The 19465-nt window shown below is 51.2% G+C and overlaps 2 protein-coding genes across 5 annotated transcripts; one reads left to right on the forward strand and one right to left on the reverse strand.

Moving 5' to 3' along the window:
• Positions 1-38: 38 nt before the first annotated feature.
• Positions 39-5410, reverse strand: Klhl17 (kelch like family member 17). 2 transcript variants are annotated; one of them, XM_075944824.1, is made up of 12 exons: positions 5292-5410; positions 4509-4768; positions 4299-4420; positions 3932-4153; positions 3328-3444; positions 2894-3107; positions 2501-2645; positions 2249-2416; positions 1766-1854; positions 1579-1652; positions 1185-1366; positions 39-941 (listed from the first exon to the last, which is right to left on the reverse strand). In XM_075944824.1, the coding sequence occupies exons 1-12, from the start codon at positions 5390-5392 to the stop codon at positions 713-715; spliced, it is 1923 nt and encodes a 640-aa protein (XP_075800939.1). In that variant the 5' UTR covers positions 5393-5410; the 3' UTR covers positions 39-712. The 2 variants fall into 2 exon arrangements, with proteins under 2 accessions (XP_075800939.1, XP_075800940.1); XM_075944825.1 differs by lacking the exon at positions 3328-3444.
• On the forward strand, positions 5307-19458 carry Noc2l (NOC2 like nucleolar associated transcriptional repressor). 3 transcript variants are annotated; one of them, XM_075944821.1, is made up of 20 exons: positions 5307-5767; positions 7458-7713; positions 7824-7988; positions 8817-8991; positions 9074-9202; positions 10950-11070; positions 11157-11247; positions 11467-11545; positions 11978-12088; positions 12332-12445; positions 13091-13279; positions 13432-13571; positions 14489-14600; positions 15553-15666; positions 16077-16178; positions 17205-17348; positions 17457-17570; positions 17786-17921; positions 18688-18777; positions 19017-19458. In XM_075944821.1, exons 2-20 carry the CDS (start codon positions 7688-7690, stop codon positions 19115-19117), a joined length of 2253 nt encoding a protein of 750 aa, XP_075800936.1. In that variant the 5' UTR covers positions 5307-5767; positions 7458-7687; the 3' UTR covers positions 19118-19458. The 3 variants fall into 3 exon arrangements, with proteins under 3 accessions (XP_075800936.1, XP_075800937.1, XP_075800938.1); XM_075944822.1 differs by having other exon boundaries at positions 5560-5767; positions 7411-7713; XM_075944823.1 differs by lacking the exon at positions 5307-5767 and having other exon boundaries at positions 7466-7713; positions 19017-19131; positions 19164-19458.
• Positions 19459-19465: the final 7 nt, after the last annotated feature.

The raw sequence follows: 19465 nt of genomic DNA on the forward strand, positions 1-19465 counted from the left end.
CCACAAGCAGAGGATACAAAAGGGGCCAGAGATGGACATTCAGTCTCAGGCCCATGGAGCCCAAAAAAACATGTTTATTGTTCAAGTTGGCTCATATTGCTGTGTGGGATCTAAGTGCATGTTGTGTGCCCAGTTCCACAGAAGATCCAGAAAAGACATCACACTGTATACACAAGACACGGGGAAGATGTCTGCTTTGTGCCCTTCAGGAACAGTGCCTGGTAGAGACAGATAAGTGCTATGTGCAAAGCGTCGGCCAGGGGCTGCATCTTCTTAGAAAGCCCTGGCCTCTTCTCCTGTTGGGACAGCTGCTCTGCCCCCTACTGTTTGTAAGCCCAGCTATGCTGTTCGTCCTCCCCCAGCGTTCCCTGCTGCTCCAGGAAGGGAGCCAGGAAAGAGGACTCCAAAGGGCTTCTTGGTCCCCACATGCAGGAGAGCTGACACGTGAGAGTAAATGTGTGAACTGGTAGCTGCAGCACTTCTCATCCATCAATAAATAGTGAACCAATAAATTAGTGAGTAAACAAACAGCACACACAAATAAATGAACAATGACGGTGAATACAGAAACCAAGACAGGAGAAACAGGAAATCCCTGGTGGGGTATGTGATCTGCCCTAACACTTGGTGGAGGAGACAGAGGTGGAAGGGCTACCCCATAGGGTTTAAGGCATGTGGGACGCTGCAGGACCTCTGCGCAGTCTGACGTGTGTCAGAGGCTGGTAGAGGACACAGACAGCGTGGGTGAGGACGGCGGTGGGAAGTTGAGCAGCTCCAGCACTGCCACACCCACACTGCTGCGTCTTGTGAACATGCAGGATGCCGCCACCCACTTGTTGGTCCTTGGGTTGTACTTCTCTATGGAGTTGAGGCTGGAGCTGCCATCATTGCCCCCTACAGCGTAGAGCCATCCGTCCATGGCCACCAGGTCATGTGTGCTCCTGGGGGTTGGGTAGGCAAGAGTAAGCCCAAGGGGCAGGTCGTAAGAGACAAGCCAAATGAGTGGGGTGCAAATGGAGGAACCACGGGGACAGGGCTAGGAAAGGAGCCCCAGGTGCCCAGGAGGAACCCATGGACCTGCTGCACTGCTGAGGTGCTGTGTACACCACCCCTGGAGCAAGGCTCCTGGAATAAACCAGACGTAGTGGCAGAACCACTCACCACCCACCCCTGGCCTTATACACCTGCGGATATTCATGGGTGCCACACTCTCCCAGGCACCAGCCTTGGTGCTATATCTCTCCACTGAGTTGAGGCAGCTTGTGCCATCGTTGCCCCCTGCCACATATAGGGCACCCTCCAGCACTGCCACTCCTGCAGAGCTGCGGCGGCTCAGCATGGAGGCCACAGGTGTCCATGAATTCACCTGTAGAGACAAAGGGACAGGCTGGAGGCAGACCCAACAAAGCACTCACCCCTGCCACAACACAGACTCTACCCTTGGCTGGGTATCTGAGGGTCAGGGGTAGGGTATAGAAAGTAGAACCTTGGATGGCACAGGTGACCAGAAGATGGGATTATGCCCCTTGCCACCCAGCATTTGAGAGGAGGAAACTGGGATAGGGGTGCGTTATGCACCTGGGGCTCGTACTTCTCCACGGTGGCCAGGTGTGATGAGCTGTCATAACCACCCACGGCGTACAGGTTCCCATCTGTGGGAAGGCAATAGACCCACGAAGCTCCTGCAGGTGTAGGGGCTTTGGGGGTGAGTGGGAAGGGGTAGGCAGGAAAGTGGTAACCACAGGAAGCAGGTCCTGTCACCCACCAAGTGTGGCCACACGCACATATCGTCTCCGGGTGCTCATGGCAGCAATGGATGTCCATGTTCCCGTCAGTGGATCATACCGTTCAGCACTGTGGGCACCAGAATGATGTTCAACCACAGCAAAGTGACCCTTTCCCAGGACCTGTCTCCCTGCCATCACCCCCCTCCCCCACCCAGGCTGTGGTTGAAATCCTGTGCTGGGCATCACAGACTATGAATGGATAGCAAGGTGTGCTGGGTGGGCACAGGCTACTGGCTGCTTGGACTTGAAGGGACGGACACAGAGAGTCAAAGGAACGGAATGATTGATACCAAGGCCCTACTGATGCTGTGGTCTGAGGTGAAGAGGCCTTGGGGACCAGGTAGCCTAGATTAGGCAGGACCTCACTCTCTTGGTCAGATGTGACTTCAGTGAAGTCAGCCTCATCTGCTGCTGCTGAGCCAACCCTTCAAGGCCACTGGGGCCCTAACCCAAACTACTACCTGTTGAGGCAGGAAGCCCCATCATAGCCGCCGGCTGCATACAGAAGCCCATGCAGAGCAGCTACACCCAGGCAGCTTCGCCTTGTGCCCATGGACACCTCGGGCTGCCATGTGTTTGTCACAGGGTCATAGGACTCCACTGTCGCCAGGTCTGAGGTTCCATCATAGCTAGGAGAAGAACCCGCTACTGATCAAGGATGGCCTGGCAGGCATGTGACAAACCCTTGACCCATGTCCAGCCTCTGTGCTTACCCGCCCACAGCATACAGTCGGTTCCCAATAGCGGCGACTCCTACACGGGCCCGCCGTGTGGACATGGAGGCCACCACGTGCCAGCGGTCAGTTCGAGTGTCATACGCTTCGCAGTCTCCATGGATGGCAAACAAGCTCCCACCACCTGGAAGTGGGTGGCAGAGTAAGAAAAGGGGCTCAGGAAGGCAGGGCAAGGGGCTCTAGTTCAACCCAAGTGCAAAGCCATGAAGGCTCCAGGGGTGGGAGGAGAGGGGTACTGGGTCACACTGGTGCACCCCATACAATAATAGGGTCTTTGACACACACAGGTCATAAGTGTAATGGATTTTGTTTGTTCAGAGTTGGGGTAGATGACCTAGGGCAAGAATGGGAAGGAGAAGGGGTTCAGCATACCAACGGCAAAGAGCACAGGACCAGCACCCTCACAGCGACGGGGTCTTGTGCGGCTAGTACCCAGAATACCCCTCTGCTCAGGCAGCAGGTGGAACTTAAGAGCCTCAATGAGCAGATCCTTGCAGTCAGGATGATGCCTCACAAGGCTTTCAGCATCGACGTGGCCCAATAGGAAGTCTCGGCTCAGCAGAGGCAGCCGTACACACTTCATCAGCTAGGGCAGGAGGTGCCAGGTAAGGCAAGACCCTAGGGAATACTTGTCCCAGGGCTAAGACCCACTCAAGTGCCTATAGCACTTGTATGATTAGTATGAGACAGGTGCCTATTATCACCCCAAAGGAGCCCCTGAATGGAAGATGGAAGGAAATATGATTACACCTTAGCCACCTGCATTCCCTCCTAGACACCATGGGAGCTTCAGGACCTGGCCTCACCCTTGGTACATGCTGCCTCCGAGTGTCTACATCATGTTTGACCCAGCTCAGGACTGCACGATAGACATCTTCCTCTGAGGGCACGTTCAGGCTATCACTAGAGACCAATTCCAGGACCTAGGGGTGAAAGGTCCTCAGACCTGACATCTGGGTAGGAGAGGGCCCAGAAAACCATGAAAGTGTTCGAGAGTATCAGACAGTGGGCATGTGCATGTGCGCCCACAACACACGCACTTAATGTTCTTAGAGCAGAGGACCAAGCAGAATCAAGATTCGCAGATTTTTGGCTCCAGTAGTGGTGGTGATGGGTAGAGGGGTGAGGGGTGTCCTAGGCCCTGAGTAGACTCAGGTACATAGAATCAGAGACTGGGGAATCATGGTCCTGGGGTGTGGTAAAAACAGGAATCTAAGGCAAATAATTGGGTGGAGTCAGAAGATGGTGAGAGGGTTGTGGGGAGATGGGCAGGGAATGGATCATAGGGTGAAACTTCCACCAGAAACTTGAGAATAAGGCTTGCAGAACACTGGCTGCTAGGGTCTGGGCTGGGGCAATGCAGGGTATGGGCTGGGCCCAAACTGGCATGTTACCTGCGTCAGTGGTTACCTGCTTCAGTGGCAACAGCATGAACTCCTCAGTCTTGGCCACATCCACGAAGTGCTGCAGCACGTACCTGTGTGCTGCCTTGAGCAGGTCACTGCATGAATGCGTGTCTGCAAATCCTCGGATGCCCAAGCAGTTGGAGGGGTCAAGCTGGCTCAGGAGGAACTTGCAGCAGGCATCTCGAACACCATTCAACTGTAGAAGGCTGGCAGCTGGGAGCAGAGTCTGGGGCACGAAGATGGGTCAGGCAGGAGGGGCCAGAGGAGCACAGAGTAACTGGAGATCGAGGAGAGGCATGGGGAGGCCAGGCTACACAGATCTAGGGCTGGAAACCCCAGAAGTGTATGGGTGTGGGAATGGCATGCCTCACCTGTACATTCCCCTCGCCCACCACGATCTCAGCTGTGTATGCAAACTGCACCAGTTGGTCTAAGGCCTGCGGGTCAATGTCATGCAGCGTCACATGTGTCTGGCGGCTCTCACTCATTTCATCTGTGAGGACAGTGAGTCAGGCAGCCTGCCCTGGGAGATGTGCAGAGAGCCCCCTAAGGCTGCCCAGACTGAGGTATGTGGTACTTGCTTGTGAACATAGCGTGGAAGTAGGGGCTGCAGGAGGCCAACACCACCTTATGAGCACGGATCTCCTTGGCTGCCACATGCAGGACGATGTCACACAAGAGGCCACGCTGCCGCATGCGGCTCATAGCCACAAAAGCGTCATGGTAGTGCCGCTTCGAGTTGTGTGCCACACTGTGACCCTCTCGGCTCAGGAGCTGCATCGCACCTTCCATGGGGGCTGCAGGCCGGGCCTGCCTGGGCCGAGCTCGCTCTGCCTCAGGGCTGCAGGCCGCAGGGCTAGGTCAGTGTTTAAACACTGTGAGGAGCCACTCACCCACCCTTGAGAACTTGGGGCACAGCCAAGGTAGCTGCGGTCTATCCCCAGCAGTCCAGTCACCAGGGACCAGTAGTCCTCAAGGACCATCCTGTCACTCACTGAACCTTCCAGGGCTCTCTCCTGTCAAGGAACCTCCCTAGAGCCAGAACAGATACTTTTCTAAACATAAGCCTGCTCCCAACTGGCGCTTGCCCCTCTTCCTCTGCTCACTACCTCTCCTAGGGCTCCATGCTCCTCTTCTAGTTCCCCTGAGAAGCAGGCATTTCCCAGGGAGCGTGTCCTCAGCACTCATGGTGAGCGCAGTAGGCGCTGGAAGAGTAGTTGGCCAACGCTGTCCCTCGGAAGTGAATCCTCGGGTCCCACTCACCAGGTTGACCTCACCCGGCCCTGGGAGCAGCCCCTTCTGTCCCATTCTGCAGATCTGCTTGCCGGTCGCCATCCCTCCCTCCATCCCTCCACCCCACTCACGCCGGCGGCTGGGGCGGCGGGGGCGCCTCAGGCCCGGGCCCCGGGCTGCTGTGCTCTGGGCTCTGCGTCCTGCCAGCAGGCCGCTCCCCACGGGGCTGCATAACTTCAGCAGCCAAACCCTCGGCGGACTACTGAACGCAGTGTGACTGATTCGGACCGCAGGAAGACTCCTTGGCCGCAGCGTCCACTCTGGCGCCCGCCCGGCTCCGCAGCCCCTGTTTCTCGGCGCCGCCCGCCCTGCTTCAAGCAAGGTTGCAGGACCTGCCCCCCACAACCCCCCTGTAGATGTCAGCGTTGCGCAGCCAACCTCCCTCCACTAAGGAGCCCCACTCTAAGGAGCTCCCAACCGGCGGCTGGCCCCTGGGTTAGCTTCAAGTTCCGGTATCCCAGCACTCACTTGCTCGATATTGTTGTCGCGCTGGATTCAAGCCCTCGAGTCTTAAGGTCAGGCTTCCCTTTCACAAGCGTGCGGAAAGGTAACTTCTTTCATGCTTCAACGTTCCTACACATACATATTTGAGCGTTAGATGAACGGGGTCTGCCAGGGTCTGCTAGGTGTTGTGTTATATCCATCGAGATGGATACAGCATTCTTTTTTTAAAATACTTATTTATTTATTATGTATACAATATTCTGTCTGTCTGTATGCCTGCAGGCCAGAAGAGGGCACCAGACCCCATTACAGATGGTTGTGAGCCATCATGTGGTTGCTGGGAATTGAACTCAGGACCTTTGGAAGAGCAGACAATGCTCTTAACCTCTGAGCCATCTCTCCAGCCCCCACAGCATTCTTTCTTGTCACACTCAGGCTCTCCAAGAAATTAGGTGTCCTCTGACTTAAAAAATAATAATTTATGTGTATGGGTGTTTTGCTTGTTTGTATGTTATATAAACTATCTGCGTGCAATGCCTACGGAGACCAGAGAGAGCATCAGATCTTGTACTCTGTCACAGACAGTTGTGAACCACCCTGTGGATGCTGGGAATTGAACCTGGGTCCTCTGAAAGAGCGGTCTAGTGCTCTTAAGTCCGAGCCATCTCTCCAGCCCCTCATTTGTTTGTTTATTTATTCAAGACGGTCTCTTTGTGTAGCTCTGGCTGTCCTAGAACTAGCTCTGTAGACCAGGCTGGCCTGGAATTCAGAGATTCACCTGCCTTTGCCTCCTGAGTGCTGAGATTAAAGGCGGCACCACCATTGCCCGGCCATCCCCTGGATTAAAATTTAAAAAAAAAAATTGGAGGCGGGGGCTGGGCCACACAGAGAAACCCTGTCTAGAAAAAACAAATATTTATTCGTGTGTGTGTGTGTGTGTGTGTGTGTGTGTGTGTGTGTAGACGGGGTGGGTGGGAGGGAGAGATTGTGATTTTAAATACATCATTCCTATACAGTATTTATGGAGGCCAGAAGAGGACATCATCAGGTTTCTTTAAACTGGAGCTGTAGGTAGTTGTGAGCCACCACGTGGGTGCTGGAAATCGAACCTGGGTCCTCTGCAAAAGTAGTCATGGCTCTTAATTGCTGAGCCATCTCTCCAGCCCCTCTTCTGATTTCTGATGAACTGACTGTGTCTGTGTTGCCTTTTATGCCCGCCTTTGTTTTTAATCTCACTAGAGCCACTTCTTTTTTTTTAAATAATTTTTAAACTTTTTACATAATAATCCCATTTCCTCCCCTCTCCCCTCCTCCTGCTCCCCCCACCCCCATCCACTCTTCAGAGAGGGTGAGGCCTCCCATGGGCAGTCAACAAAGTCAGTCAGTCACATTTCATCGAGGCAGGACCAAGGCCCTCCCTCCTGTATGTAGGCAAAGTATTCCTTCATAGGAAACGGGCTCCAAAAAGTCAGTTCATGCACTAGGGATAAATACTGGTCCCACTGCCAGCGGCCCCACAAACTGCCCAAGGCGCAGGACTGTCACCCACATTTTCAGTTCTAAGCAGGTTCTCCAGCTGTTGGTCTGGAGTCAGTGAGCTCCCAATAGCTCGGGTGAGCTCACTGACTCCGGACCAACAGCTTTTGTTATTGACTTCTAAGCCCCGTTTGTAAGCCCTGCTGTCAGAGGCACTGCACTGAACACACAGTACAGATGAGCTGAAGGCAGGGCTGTCCGAATTTCCAGCTTTTTGTTTCCCGAGTGGGAACCAATGTTACTGCGTTTTATGGAAGGAACTGAGCTGTGAGTGCCGGTCAGCCTGCACTCCGTGGATTTGTGCAGAAGTTTAGCACACCTGCTGCGCCGAGAGGACGAAGGCAGCCTCCCGCCTGGAGATGCCAGCAGCACCACACGAGAACCCTAAAGCCACCAGCATGGTGAGGCGGGCGGGGCTCGCGAGAGGAAGTGTGGCGGCGCGCGGCATTCTGGGTCCGGAAGAGAGACGCACGCTGCTTTGAACAACATGGCTACGTCGCGCGCTCCCAAGAGGTGAGTTGAGTAACTGGGCTGCCGGACCCCGGCAGGCGCTCGCTCCTAGGGTTCTGTTCCTAAGTGAGGCTGGAGAGCTGGCCGAGGTGGTGACCTGATATAACCCGCAGGCGACTTGAGGAGCTGACAGTAGACGAGTTCTTGGCTTCTGGCTTTGAGTCCGAGTCCGAGTCCGAGTCGGAGCCGGAGGACGTCAGGGAGGTTGCGGCGCGGGAGACGAAAAGGGGAAGAGCTCTCCCTATCCGGGAGCAGCAGGACACCCGCACCCCATCCAGGTGAGAACCTGCCCCACCCCGGCCTCGCCACGGCGATCTTTGGTTCCGCACTGTTAGCAGAACCGTGGGTCAGCCGTCTCTACGCCGACGTGCGTTGACCGACAGTGTTGAAGGCTTTCTTTTTTTAAACCAAGAAAAACACTTGGTACTGGATAAGCCAGTGGTTATCATGTGTTGGAGAAAACGTGCTATGAGTGGAAGGGAAAACCGGATGTAGCAGGACGTGTTTGCAGGAGTTGGGGACAGAACTTGATATTAAACTGCAAAGGACTTAAAATGGACAGCCTTTGAGGAATTAGAGCGTGGTTGTGGCAGAACAGCAGACCCTGGAAAGTAGCCAGCGATGAGCTCAGAGTGACAGCGAGGGAACCTGATTCTGTAAGATCTCTTAGTAAAATGGGAAGCTGTCTCAGGGTTGAGCAGTGAAATGAAATTCGTCACAGTACAAAAGGGGATCTCGGGTTGTTGTGGGTTGCCCGGAAGTGCACACATGGTTTGGAGGTGTTACTGTAGGGGAGCTGATGACAGTTTACAACAATGGGGTGAGAGTGGTGGGTTCGAGGCTAGTCTGGGAGAGCCCCAATTCTATGCTGAATTTGAAATGATTGTGTCAAAACACTGTCAGAGGTGCTGTGTGTGTTAGTATGGAAGACAGATGAACCTGATGATTTATCTTAGGAAAATTCTCCTGCTTGTCATTGGTATCTACTGTGAAGGGAACATACTAATATGGTCTCATTGAGGCAGCAAGCAAGCTGGCTATGTGGAAGGACAAAAAACTCCTTCCGTTTGGTTTTTCACTGGCCTTACTGACTCCCACTTTCTTAGCTCACATAAGGGGTGTGCTTCTGAACACAAAGATCAGCTCTCTCGACTGAAGGACAGAGACCCTGAGTTCTACAAGTTCCTGCAGGAGAATGACCAGAGTCTACTGGATTTCAATGACTCAGACAGTTCTGAGGAGGAGGAGGAGCAATTCCACTCCCTGCCAGACATGCTGGAGGTGAAACCTGGCAGACCTGGGCGGTGGGGCACCTGTGACTTCTATACCCTGCTCCAAATCTGTCTTCTTGTATCTGGTACAGGAAGCAAGTGAAACTGAGGAGGATGGAGAAGAGGACGGTGACACATCCCCCAGAGAACTGCAAAGGAAGAAGAATGAGCCTATACCGGTGACCCTTGCAATGGTGGAGAAATGGAAGCAGGGGGCCATGGTGAGAGGCAATATAAGCTGGGTGGCTGGATTTCCACAGGCAGGAGTCTCTGTCCTTGCCTCGTTTGAGGTATCATTGTGTAGATGAAAAGAGTGTGTTTCTGGGAACTAGACAGTAAAGGTCTTTCTGAGTGCCAGGGTCTTCCAGCTGCATCTCCTTAGTTACAGTGCATAGTCCTGCCTCCTTTCTTCTTTTTGATCTCTCTGTTAGAATCCTGGCCATTGTGGGGTGAGCATAGAGTTTGTTTCCTTTCCTTTTCTATTGTTGTAATGGGATATCACATACTGGGCAATTTTTGTTGTTGTAATTTTTATTTACTTAATGTGTATTTCACCTGCATATATGCTGGTGTACCACATGGATAGATAACATATGGTTGTGAACTACCATGTGGGTGCTGGAAATTGAACCTCGGTCATCTGAAAGAACAGTCAGTACTCTTAACTGCCAAACCATCTCTCCAGCCCCAGACTGGGTAATTTGTAAGGAAACTTAATTGGCTCACATTGCTGGAGGTTGACAGGTCTGAGCATGGTGATGGTCTTTGGTAAAGGCCTCGTGCTGTGATACTTATTCCGATATCTGTGTTCTGGGTTGTTAGATATCAAGCTTAGGAACTTGTACATTCTAGGCCAGTGTGCTATCGTGAGCCCTATGTCTTTTTTATTTTTAGAGACAGGGTTTCTCTATAACAGCCCTGACTGTCCTGGAACTCTCTTTGTAGACCAGGCTGGCCTCAAACTCACAGAGTTCGAACTCACCTGACTTTGCCTCCCAAGTACTGGGATTAAAGACCCACCACCACTCCCAATTCCTGTCTTTTTTGTTGTTTTGTTTTTGGTTTTTGAGACAGGGTCTCATTATGCAGTTCTGGCTGACCTGGAGCTACGTAGATCTGTCTCTGTCTCCTGAGCATGGGGATTAAAGGTGTGCACCACCACACTTGTCTCCTATGTTTGTCTTAAAAGCCTACTAATGCCATTGTAGAGTCCTGAAGCCCATCATTTCATGTACTTCCAAATACCACCATATAAATTTGGATATTAAATTTCTACTACATGAACTTTTAGGGACATGGTTGGACTTTTAGCATTATTTGTTCACTGGGAAATAGGAAATGAAGTCAGTGTCCTTTCAATAATTTCACATTTAATTTAGAGCTTTTGGGTTTTTTTCAACAAGATATCTCTTTGTGGTCGTGTGTGTCGTTCCCCCTCCCCCCCTCAGGGTTTCGCTGTAGTTCTAGAGCCTGTCCTGGCTCTTGTCCTGGCTAGCCTTGAACTCACAGAGATCCGCCTGCCTCTGCCTCTGCCTCCCGAGTGCTGGAATTAAAGGCGTGTGCCACCACCACCCGGCTAAGATATCTCTTTGTAACCCTGGTGGCTGACTTTGAACAGTTTGGCCTTAAACTTGCAGTAATCTTCATGCCTTTGTTTTTCCAGTGCTGGTATAAATTATGAGCTATCATGCTTGCTCTCATGTTGGTTTCTCTGGGGACGGGAGTGGAAAGGGAGAATTCCCATATACTGTCTTGAGCAGATCTGTAATACAGGAGACAGACTGCCTATTCAAGGGGGTTATATTTCAATTCCTTTTTGTTGTTGGCTTGTGGTTCAGTGGTCTTAGCCCCACTATTGCCCTTGGCCTGGGATTGTCGGTTAGGAACACCTTTTCAACTTGGAACAGGTTCCTGGAGCCAGGTACTGTGTGCTGCTCTCCTAGTGATCTCCATCTCTTGCCCCTTCAGCACCACCTTACTCCCAAGCTGTTCCATGAAGTTGTGCAGGCATTCCGAGCAGCTGTAGCCACCACCCAAGGAGAGCAGGAAGCTACTGAGATTTGCAGGTTCCAGGTCACAGATAGTGCTGGTGAGCTGGGGCGAGGGCACTGTCTTGGGCTCCATTGTAGCACCTTTGTTTGTTAGATGGGTGAATGACACTTTTGTTCCTTTCAGTGTTCAACGCTCTGGTTACTTTCTGCATTAGAGACCTCTTTGGTTGCCTTCAGAAGCTGCTGTTTGGAAAGGCACCAAAGGATAGCAACAGGTGAGGGGGTGAACTCTGGCCAAGCTGGCGGCCTTTTCTAGGGGCGGGTGTTGCTTGCAGGTGTCTGTCTGGGCTGTGCTCAAGAAAGTCCTGGCAAGTCCCTGCATCTACCAGCTGTAAGGAGTGTCTCAGCTTTTGTGTATGGGACCAGGTTATATGCCCTGTACCTGGGCAGACTTGTGTCTGATTGCAGTAATGGGGTGGGTGTGGTCCCTACAGGATGCTGCTGCCATCTAGTAGCCCACTCTGGGGGAAGCTCCGTTTGGATGTCAAAACATACCTGAGTGCAGTTATACAGGTACTATTCTGGTGGGTAAAGAATCCCAGGAGGGCCGGGCGATGGTGGCGCACGCCTTTAATCCCAGCACTCGGGAGGCAGAGGCAGGCGGATCTCTGTGAGTTCGAGACCAGCCTGGTCTACAGAGCTAGTTTCAGGACAGGCTCCAAAGCCACAAAGAAACCCTGTCTCGGAAAACAAAACACAAAACAAAACAAAAAGAATCCCAGGAGGAGCTGGGTGGTGGTGGTGCACGTTTTTAATCCCAGCACTTGGGAGGCAGAGATAGGTGGAGCTTAGTGAGTTTGAGGCCAGCCTGGTCACAGAGCAATGCTACACAGAGAAGCTCTGTCTCAAAAAACCAAGGGGAAAAAGAACAGAATCCTCCGAGGCTTGGTCATGCCTGGCAATTCGAAGGAGTTTGGGCCTCACCGTTTTCTTCTGGTTTTTCAGCTGGTAGCCTGTTTGACTGAAGCCACGGTGTCTGCAGCTGTCCTGCAGCATGTCAGCAGCTTGGTTCCTTACTACCTGACTTTCCCTAAGCAGTGCCGAATGTTACTCAAGGTGTGTTAGCCCATCCTGCTGTGTTGTTGTAGCTAGGGGGTGCATATGGCTGCCTTTCTTGTTCTACTTTGGCTAGAGGAGAGACAGCATTTATGCCTATACTTGTTTCTGCTGTTTTCTTTATACCCCACCAAGGGTCAGGGCAGCATACCTTAGTAATGTGAGACTAGGCTCCACTGAGGCATGCCAGCTAGTCGTGGAGGGTCCTAGGCCAGGAAAGGCGATGGTGTATCTCTTTTTCAGAGGATGGTGGTTCTGTGGAGCACGGGTGAAGAATCTCTGCGGGTCCTGGCCTTCCTGGTACTCATTAGAGTTTGCCGGCACAAGAAGGAATCCTTCCTTGGTCCCATCCTGAAGGTAGTGTGGGTCTTCTATCTGTTCATTAAGGTCTGTGTTGGGAATAAGCCTGAGTGCCTGGCAGACAGTCTTAAACCTGACACCAGACTCTGGGCTGATCACAGCTTTCTTACCAAGAAAATAGAATGGTGATGGGAACAGGAATTGAAGGTCTTTTGGGTTCCGCCTGGACTCTGATACACTAACTGGGAGCATTGGGAGAGGCAGGGGGACTTTTTTCCCCCAGAGATGAGATAGTTGTAGCTGGAAAATAGGATTAGATCTGACCAGAATCAGACCCTGCTGTCCAGCTCAAAGACCAGGGTGGCCCTCCTGCACATGGAGATCCCCTGGAGTCCCCAGTGTACATACTTAGCATGAAGCAGAACATATCCTCTATTTCCTAGGTCTTTAGTCCTGTTCTTGCCTACTCCTCAGCTTACTTCTCTCTTACACACCTTCCTCTCTTCTGAATATCTTAGTTTATATTCCTGAGGCTGGTGGGTGCAAGGGTGTATGCTGAGAAACATCAGAGTCTGGGAGTGCTGGGAACATACAGGAAAAGGAGTCTGCAGCTAAGTGGTCAGGCTGTTTGGGATAGCAGTTCTGGTGGAAAGCCGGAGCAGTGGTTGCTCAGGTGTGTCTTGTCTTTGGTTTGTCTGTCAGCAAATGTACATCATGTATGTGAGAAACTGCAAGTTCACGTCTCCTAGTACCCTGCCCCTCATAAGCTTCATGCAGCGGACACTGACCGAACTGCTTGCCCTGGACCCCAGCGTCTCCTATCAACACGCCTTTCTTTACATTCGCCAGCTTGCAGTCCACTTGCGTAATGCCATGACCACAGGCAAGAAGGTACATAGTCAGGCCCTTCCAAACTAGTAGCCCCCTGGGGTACGCTGGATGCCACCTTCTGTGAGGTAAATAGTTCATCTCATCTGGGGAGATGCTTTGGGTGATTCTGGCAGGGAAGAATGGGCCTTAAAGTTGGACTCCATTTTCACCAGGAGACATACCAGTCTGTGTACAACTGGCAGTATGTGCACTGCCTCTACTTATGGTGCCGAGTCCTGAGTACCCTTGGTTCCAGCGAGGTTCTACAGCCCCTAATCTACCCGCTCTCACAGATCATCATTGGCTGCATCAAGTGAGTTCAAGGGCGGGTCTGTGTTAGATTGTCCTGGGGGTTGGGAGCAGTGCTCTTGGTATAGGGTAGAGGTTTCTAATCGGTCAGCTTCAGTGGGTCACATTATATAAAGAATTTTTGGGGGGCAGGCAGACCTTAAATATTAGAGCCTTTGTGTCTGGGTTTTGGTGGTTTCTTCTCCTTTTTTTTTTTTTTTCCCCCAGACAGGGTTTCTCTGTTGCTTTGGAGCCTGTCCTGGAACTAGCTCTGGTAGCCCAGGCTAGCCTCAAACTCACAGAGATCCGCCTGCCTCTGCCTCCCAAGTACTGGGATTAAAGGCGTGTGCCACCACCACCTGGCAGGTTTTGGTGATTTCTGTGGAAGGGTCTGAAAAGATGAACTGGTTGTAGATTTTAGGCAGTCAACCTCCACTTAGGTAAGTAGGTTAGCTGCCCACAATGCAACACCCATGTATTCCCAGGCCTGCTTGGGCTCCTGTGCATTCAGATCTATTTCTTAGAGCTTTTGGTATGCTGTGAATATGCTGTATACTGCTCTGGCCAGGAGGGGGCCTCTGTGTCCTCTTGAACTTTCTTCTGGACACTGAAGACCAGGATAGGAAGGGAAAGGGGAAGGTGGTGCAAGAAAAGAAACTCAAGCAGAGGGTGGAGAAGAAATGGAGGCAGGAGTGAATGAAACTAAGTTAAAGCTGGTGGTGTCTCTCAGTCCCTTAGCTGAGCAGTGGGGCAGTACCCAAGTCCAAGCATTTTGCTGGGTTTGGTGACTATAAATTACTATTCCTCATGGATACTACCCTGAGTACTTACCCTGGAGGGGTGACTGTGACCCTCCTGTATTTGGAGCTTGTGAATAGGGAGTGATCAGAAGCGGTGGGCAGCCGATGCTGGTGACTAGGATCCTGTTCTTTGTTGTTTCAGGTTGTTGCCCACTGCCCGTTTCTATCCATTGCGCATGCATTGTGTGCGTGCCCTGACGCTGCTGTCCCAGGCCATCGGCACCTTTATCCCTGTTCTGCCCTTCATTCTCGAGGTGACTGTGCTAGGCATGACTTGGGTTGGGTTCACAAATGTTTCTTGGAAACCATTTCTCCTCTGAGTCTGCCAGTTGTGCCAGTACAGATTTTGACTGTAACCCTGTGGCCCCTTTGCCTTGGCAGTCATTGCAGATCTCCTGCATTTAGTCCATCAGAGTCTCAGACTTACATGACGCCTTTCTTGTTTTCCTGGATATCCCTCATTCTGACCTCTACTTTGGTTCACTGTACCTGGCTTTGGGCTCTTCACACTAGATGCAGGTTTCCTGAGAAAGTGAACCACAAAGGTTGAAATCAAGCTCTCTGCCCTCAGGGTATCACTGTCTGTTCTTTACCTTGTGGGTAGGATAAAAGGGGGTATCGAGACCAGCCCTATATATTAGTCAGCACCTTTTGCTCAGATTAGAGAACCGGCATTTCCCACCCCCAGTTGTCATTATGTGTAGCTGATTCAGCTGCCAGCAACGAGTTCTCTTGTCAGGGGCTTTAGAACTTTCTCTCTGTATGCTTTTTCATGTACCTTGTGCCTTTTTGATTTACCTGCTCTGCGTGTGGGGTCTCCTAGTAACTGGGGAGGTATCTTTGGCTCAAGAGGCCATGCTAGGTTACCACTATCCTCCTTTCTTGGGAAGGTCAAAGTCCATAGCCTACAAAGACTAGTGAGGTGTGGGATACACAGTCCCTCCCCTGAGACCTGTCTCTGTATCTCTTTGTTGCTAGTTGTACCCACAGTGCCTGGCATGCAGCTACTTCAGGCCCAGGCCTGTATACCCACTACCTCCAAAGGTGGTTCAGTGTACATAGGAGTCCTATAGTTGCCTGTCAAGAGGCTCAGGGCTCTGGAAAGTGGACAGGGTCTGGAGGCACCTGTGGGCTTTGAGGCTGTCTTTAGTTGTACATCCTTGTCTTGAGGGATTTCATTGTGTTGAACTGAAACCCTGTGGATAGATTTTCCAGCAGGTGGACTTCAATAGGCGTCCAGGCCGCATGAGCTCCAAGCCCATCAACTTCTCTGTGATCTTGAAACTGTCCAGTACCAACCTGCAGGAGAAAGCATACAGGGTGAGGCTGGCTGAAGGACTTCTGGGAAAGGCCTGAGGCTTTCTTTTAGTTGGCTCACAAGGACTTTAGAAGCTACTGAAGTACAAGGAAGGGGTTACTATTGTGCAGCATTTGTGATTTCTTTTGAGACAGGATCTCTCTATTATGTAGTCCTTGTCTTCCTGGAACTTACTATGTAGATTAGGCTGGCCTTGGACTCAGAGAGATCCACCTCTCAAGAATGGGGATTGAGGGGTTTCTGTAGTCATAGATCAATGGTTCTGTAATCCTAGGCCCTGTGAATCTGGGTGTGTCTTGGGAAGGCTCTGAGTACCGTTTTATAGCTCCCATCTTAGAGATTGAGCAGGGTGAAATATAAGATCATGGACTTCAGGGTTCCACCATCTGATGAGATTGTGCCACCCCCTCAGGATGGCCTTCTGGAACAGCTGTATGACCTTATCCTGGAATATCTGCACAGCCAGGCCCATTGCATTGCCTTCCCAGAGTTGGTGCTGCCCACTGTCCTACAGGTATGTGCTCAATACCTGACTCCCACTTCCCTGGCCTTGGCATCCTCTTTGTGGCTAAATTGGACAATCTCTTAGTAGCTTTGTCTTCATTGTATAGAAGAACAAAAGGGATGCTTCCTTGTTCTAGTTCTACAAGACCAGAAACAAAATCATGCTTATCCAGCTGCCTGGCAGCCAGATCCATCGGGGTCATTACAAGGGAAAATGGTCGTTTGGCTTGGTAGTTTGAAGAGGTTCTCTCTGGGGACTGTGGAGTTAACTTGTTTGTGAAGGATTGGGCCAGACCTGGGTAACTTAACCAGGATCTCAAGAATTTATAGGCCCTCCCCCAGCCTGCCTGGAGCCTATCGTGGTCCAGGGCTACCTGTGGAAGTCTACAGCCTGGGTTGGTCTGGGGGTAAAATGTAGTTCTCCCTCTTTTCAGCTCTTTTTGTGCCCCTCATGAGAGTCTTGTTTGCTCTCTGCTCAGCTGTTTCCATCTTAGGCATTTCTCATAGGAGGGAGCTGTTGCTGGCAGGGGATTAGCTCTATTACTCATGGGCTTGTTGGGGTGGGTGTGCTGCTCATACTGAGCTATACCTGGCTCAGGCTCATATAGACACGGGTACATGTGTGAAGGCAGAAGTTACATGTACAGCTGTATACATGTGCTTGGTTACTGTTGGTTGTATAATGTGGCAGTGGCCTCCCCCATGTTGTCTTTGCTGGTGATGTCAGGTAGTCAGGATACCTTTATTTTTGTGCTAAAGGTCGTAGGTATATGGTCGGGTCAGCAGATGTTTTTCAGTTAAGATCCAAATAGCAAAACAGTTTATGGTTTTGTCTTCTCACAGCTCTTCTCAGGCTGCTGCAAGAGTACATGAGTAAAAGAGCAAGGCCTTATGCCTGTGAGACCTAGTTAGAAGATTGGCAGTAGGCCCTCAAGTCTCCTTGTGATTGCCACATGGCTTTTCCACTGTCTGGACCCCCTCTGGGGTGGGGAGAAGTCCTGTCACTGGAGCTGAACTTCACTCTTCCTTTCTGCAGCTGAAATCTTTTCTCCGGGAGTGCAAAGTAGCTAACTACTGCCGGCAGGTGCGCCAGCTGCTGGAGAAGGTGCAAGAGAACGCAGAACATATCCGAAGCCTTCGCCAGAGAGTGACCTTCAGTGTTTCTGACCACCTGGCAGTGGTGGGTTGGGACTTGGCATCTGGACTGCCTGAGGTCACCAGTTAGGGTGTGGTAGATGTTTGAGGATTTTCCAAGATGAGCATGGCCTTGAATTTACCCAATCCTTAGGATGCTTGGGAGAAGCAGGCCCGCGAAGAGGGGACCCCTCTCACCAGGTACTACAGCCACTGGAGGAAGCTGAGGGACCGTGAGATCCAGCTGGAGATCAGTGGCAAAGAACGGGTATGGCTGGGATCTGGGAAGTTGGCCTAGTAGAAAGTGGCCAGGCAGGTTACTTGTAAAGGGGTCTGGGCTGAAGGAGTGAAGTTTGGGACAGTGAGTTTGAGTGCAGCCTGGCTGTGGGTGGCACCCGAGGGGGGGCTGATGTGAGTTAAGCTCTGCTCAGTTCTCTGTGCTTCTCCCTCCCCAATCTGTTTTTCTGTTTCTGATCCTTGAAGCTAGAAGACCTGAACTTCCCAGAGATCAAGAGGCGGAGAGTGGAAGACAGGAAGGATGAAGATAGGAAGGAATTAAAAGACCTGTTTGAGTTGGACAGTTCTGAGGGAGAGGACAGCACAGACTTCTCTCAGAGAGGTAAGGCCTGAGGTGGGAGTCCTTAAGAGCTGTGTGTCAGCGGAGGTATTTCATGACTGGCTGGCTGGCTGGCACACTGTTTTTTGTTATTTTGTTTTGTTTTAAATTTTTATGTCTATGTGTGTTTTGCTTACATGTATGTCTGTGTATAACATGTATAACATGTGTGCCTGGTGCCCATGGAGGTCAGAAGAAAGTGTTAGATCCTCTGGGACTGGAGTTAGACACAGTTGTGAGCCACCATATGGGTGCTGGGAGTCAAACCCAGGTCTTTAAACCAATGAGCTGTCTCTCTAGCCTTCATACCTGTTTCTTTTTCTTCTCTCTCTCTCTCTCTCTCTCTCTCTCTCTCTCTCTCTCTCTCTCTCTCTCTCTCTCTCTCACACACACACACACACACACACACACACACACACACACACACACATATATAAAATTTGAGTCAGGGTTTCTCTGTGTAGTCTTGGCTATCCTGGAACTTGTGCTGTAGTCCAGACTAGCATTGAACTCACAGAGATCTGCCTGTCTCTGCCTCCCAAGTGCTGGGATTCAAGGCGTGCACCACCATTGTCCTATCTACACCTGTTCTACCACTCATTGGTGCCTTTCTTCTGTTTGAGCTGGGGATTCATTATTGGTAATTGCCACCATGCTGGGGCCTCCATATGGGTGACAGAAAGGGCTAGTGGTCCTCTTGCTGCTGCTGAGACCTGTGGCCCTAGTGGGTGTCTGTTGTGTGTGTGTGCACATGATTCTTTATGTACAGGAATACCCGGGCTCCTGGGAGCTCACCAAGGAGTGGAAGAGGAAGACCAGGAGGAAGATGACGAAGAAGTGGGTGCCAGCAGTTCAGAGGGTAAGTTGTTTCTGTTGTGAAACAGACTGGCCCTACAGTCTGTCTGGAAGTGAAGCCTGAGAAGACCTAAGCCAGGTCTGTGCCCCTCCCTGGGGTACCAGTTATTCTATACTCAAAAGACTCTGACAGCAAGCTATAGCACACTGATAAATTAATTAATTTAATTAGTAATGAATAAGTAATTGCTAAGGCTGGCTTCTTCATGATATAGCAGAATGTACATACTTCTTTCTCTGTAGATGGAGACCCGGACACAGGGGTGGACCCAAGTGAACTGTGGCAGCTGGCTCAGGGACCACAGGATGAGCTGGAGGATCTTCAGCTTTCGGAAGAGGACTGAGGGCCTCCTGACAAGTCTTGGAGGCTTGAGGCCAACAATTGTGCAGCAAGAGGGCAGTAGACAGGGCTTTATTGTTACAGCACAACAGAACAAGTGTGCTAAGCACACATTTAGACCCTGAAAGGGAACTGGTTCTGCATAACCTTCTGTTGCCCCAGCAGGAGGCTGACCCTGACCTGCAGAGTAGTCCCAGTTCAGGGGAGGGGGGGGAGAGGGAGGGAGGCTCCATGGCCTCTCTACTTTATCTGTCTTTGGTTTGTCTGCAGACCTCTACAGTTACTCCTAGAAGGTCTTTGTAAATTCATTTCTTTCTTCTTAAGCCACATGTTTTCCTTTTAAAATATTCTT

The sequence above is a fragment of the Microtus pennsylvanicus genome, chromosome 13 (genome assembly GCF_037038515.1).
Source record: "Microtus pennsylvanicus isolate mMicPen1 chromosome 13, mMicPen1.hap1, whole genome shotgun sequence".
Taxonomy (NCBI): domain Eukaryota; kingdom Metazoa; phylum Chordata; class Mammalia; order Rodentia; family Cricetidae; genus Microtus; species Microtus pennsylvanicus.

Excerpts from the sequence above, each read along its gene's own strand:
- Klhl17 (XM_075944824.1), bottom strand. The coding sequence starts at position 5,392 with ATGCAGCCCCGTGGGGAGCGGCCTGCTGGCAGGACGCAGAGCCCAGAG. Across the intron at positions 4,421-4,508 it reads CTTCCACGCTATGTTCACAA|ATGAAATGAGTGAGAGCCGC; the intron begins GCAAGTACCACA and ends CTGTCCTCACAG. Across the intron at positions 1,653-1,765 it reads TGTGCGTGTGGCCACACTTG|ATGGGAACCTGTACGCCGTG; the intron begins GTGGGTGACAGG and ends GCCTTCCCACAG.
- Noc2l (XM_075944821.1), top strand. The coding sequence starts at position 7,688 with ATGGCTACGTCGCGCGCTCCCAAGAG. Across the intron at positions 7,989-8,816 it reads GACACCCGCACCCCATCCAG|CTCACATAAGGGGTGTGCTT; the intron begins GTGAGAACCTGC and ends CCACTTTCTTAG. Across the intron at positions 13,280-13,431 it reads CCATGACCACAGGCAAGAAG|GAGACATACCAGTCTGTGTA; the intron begins GTACATAGTCAG and ends CATTTTCACCAG.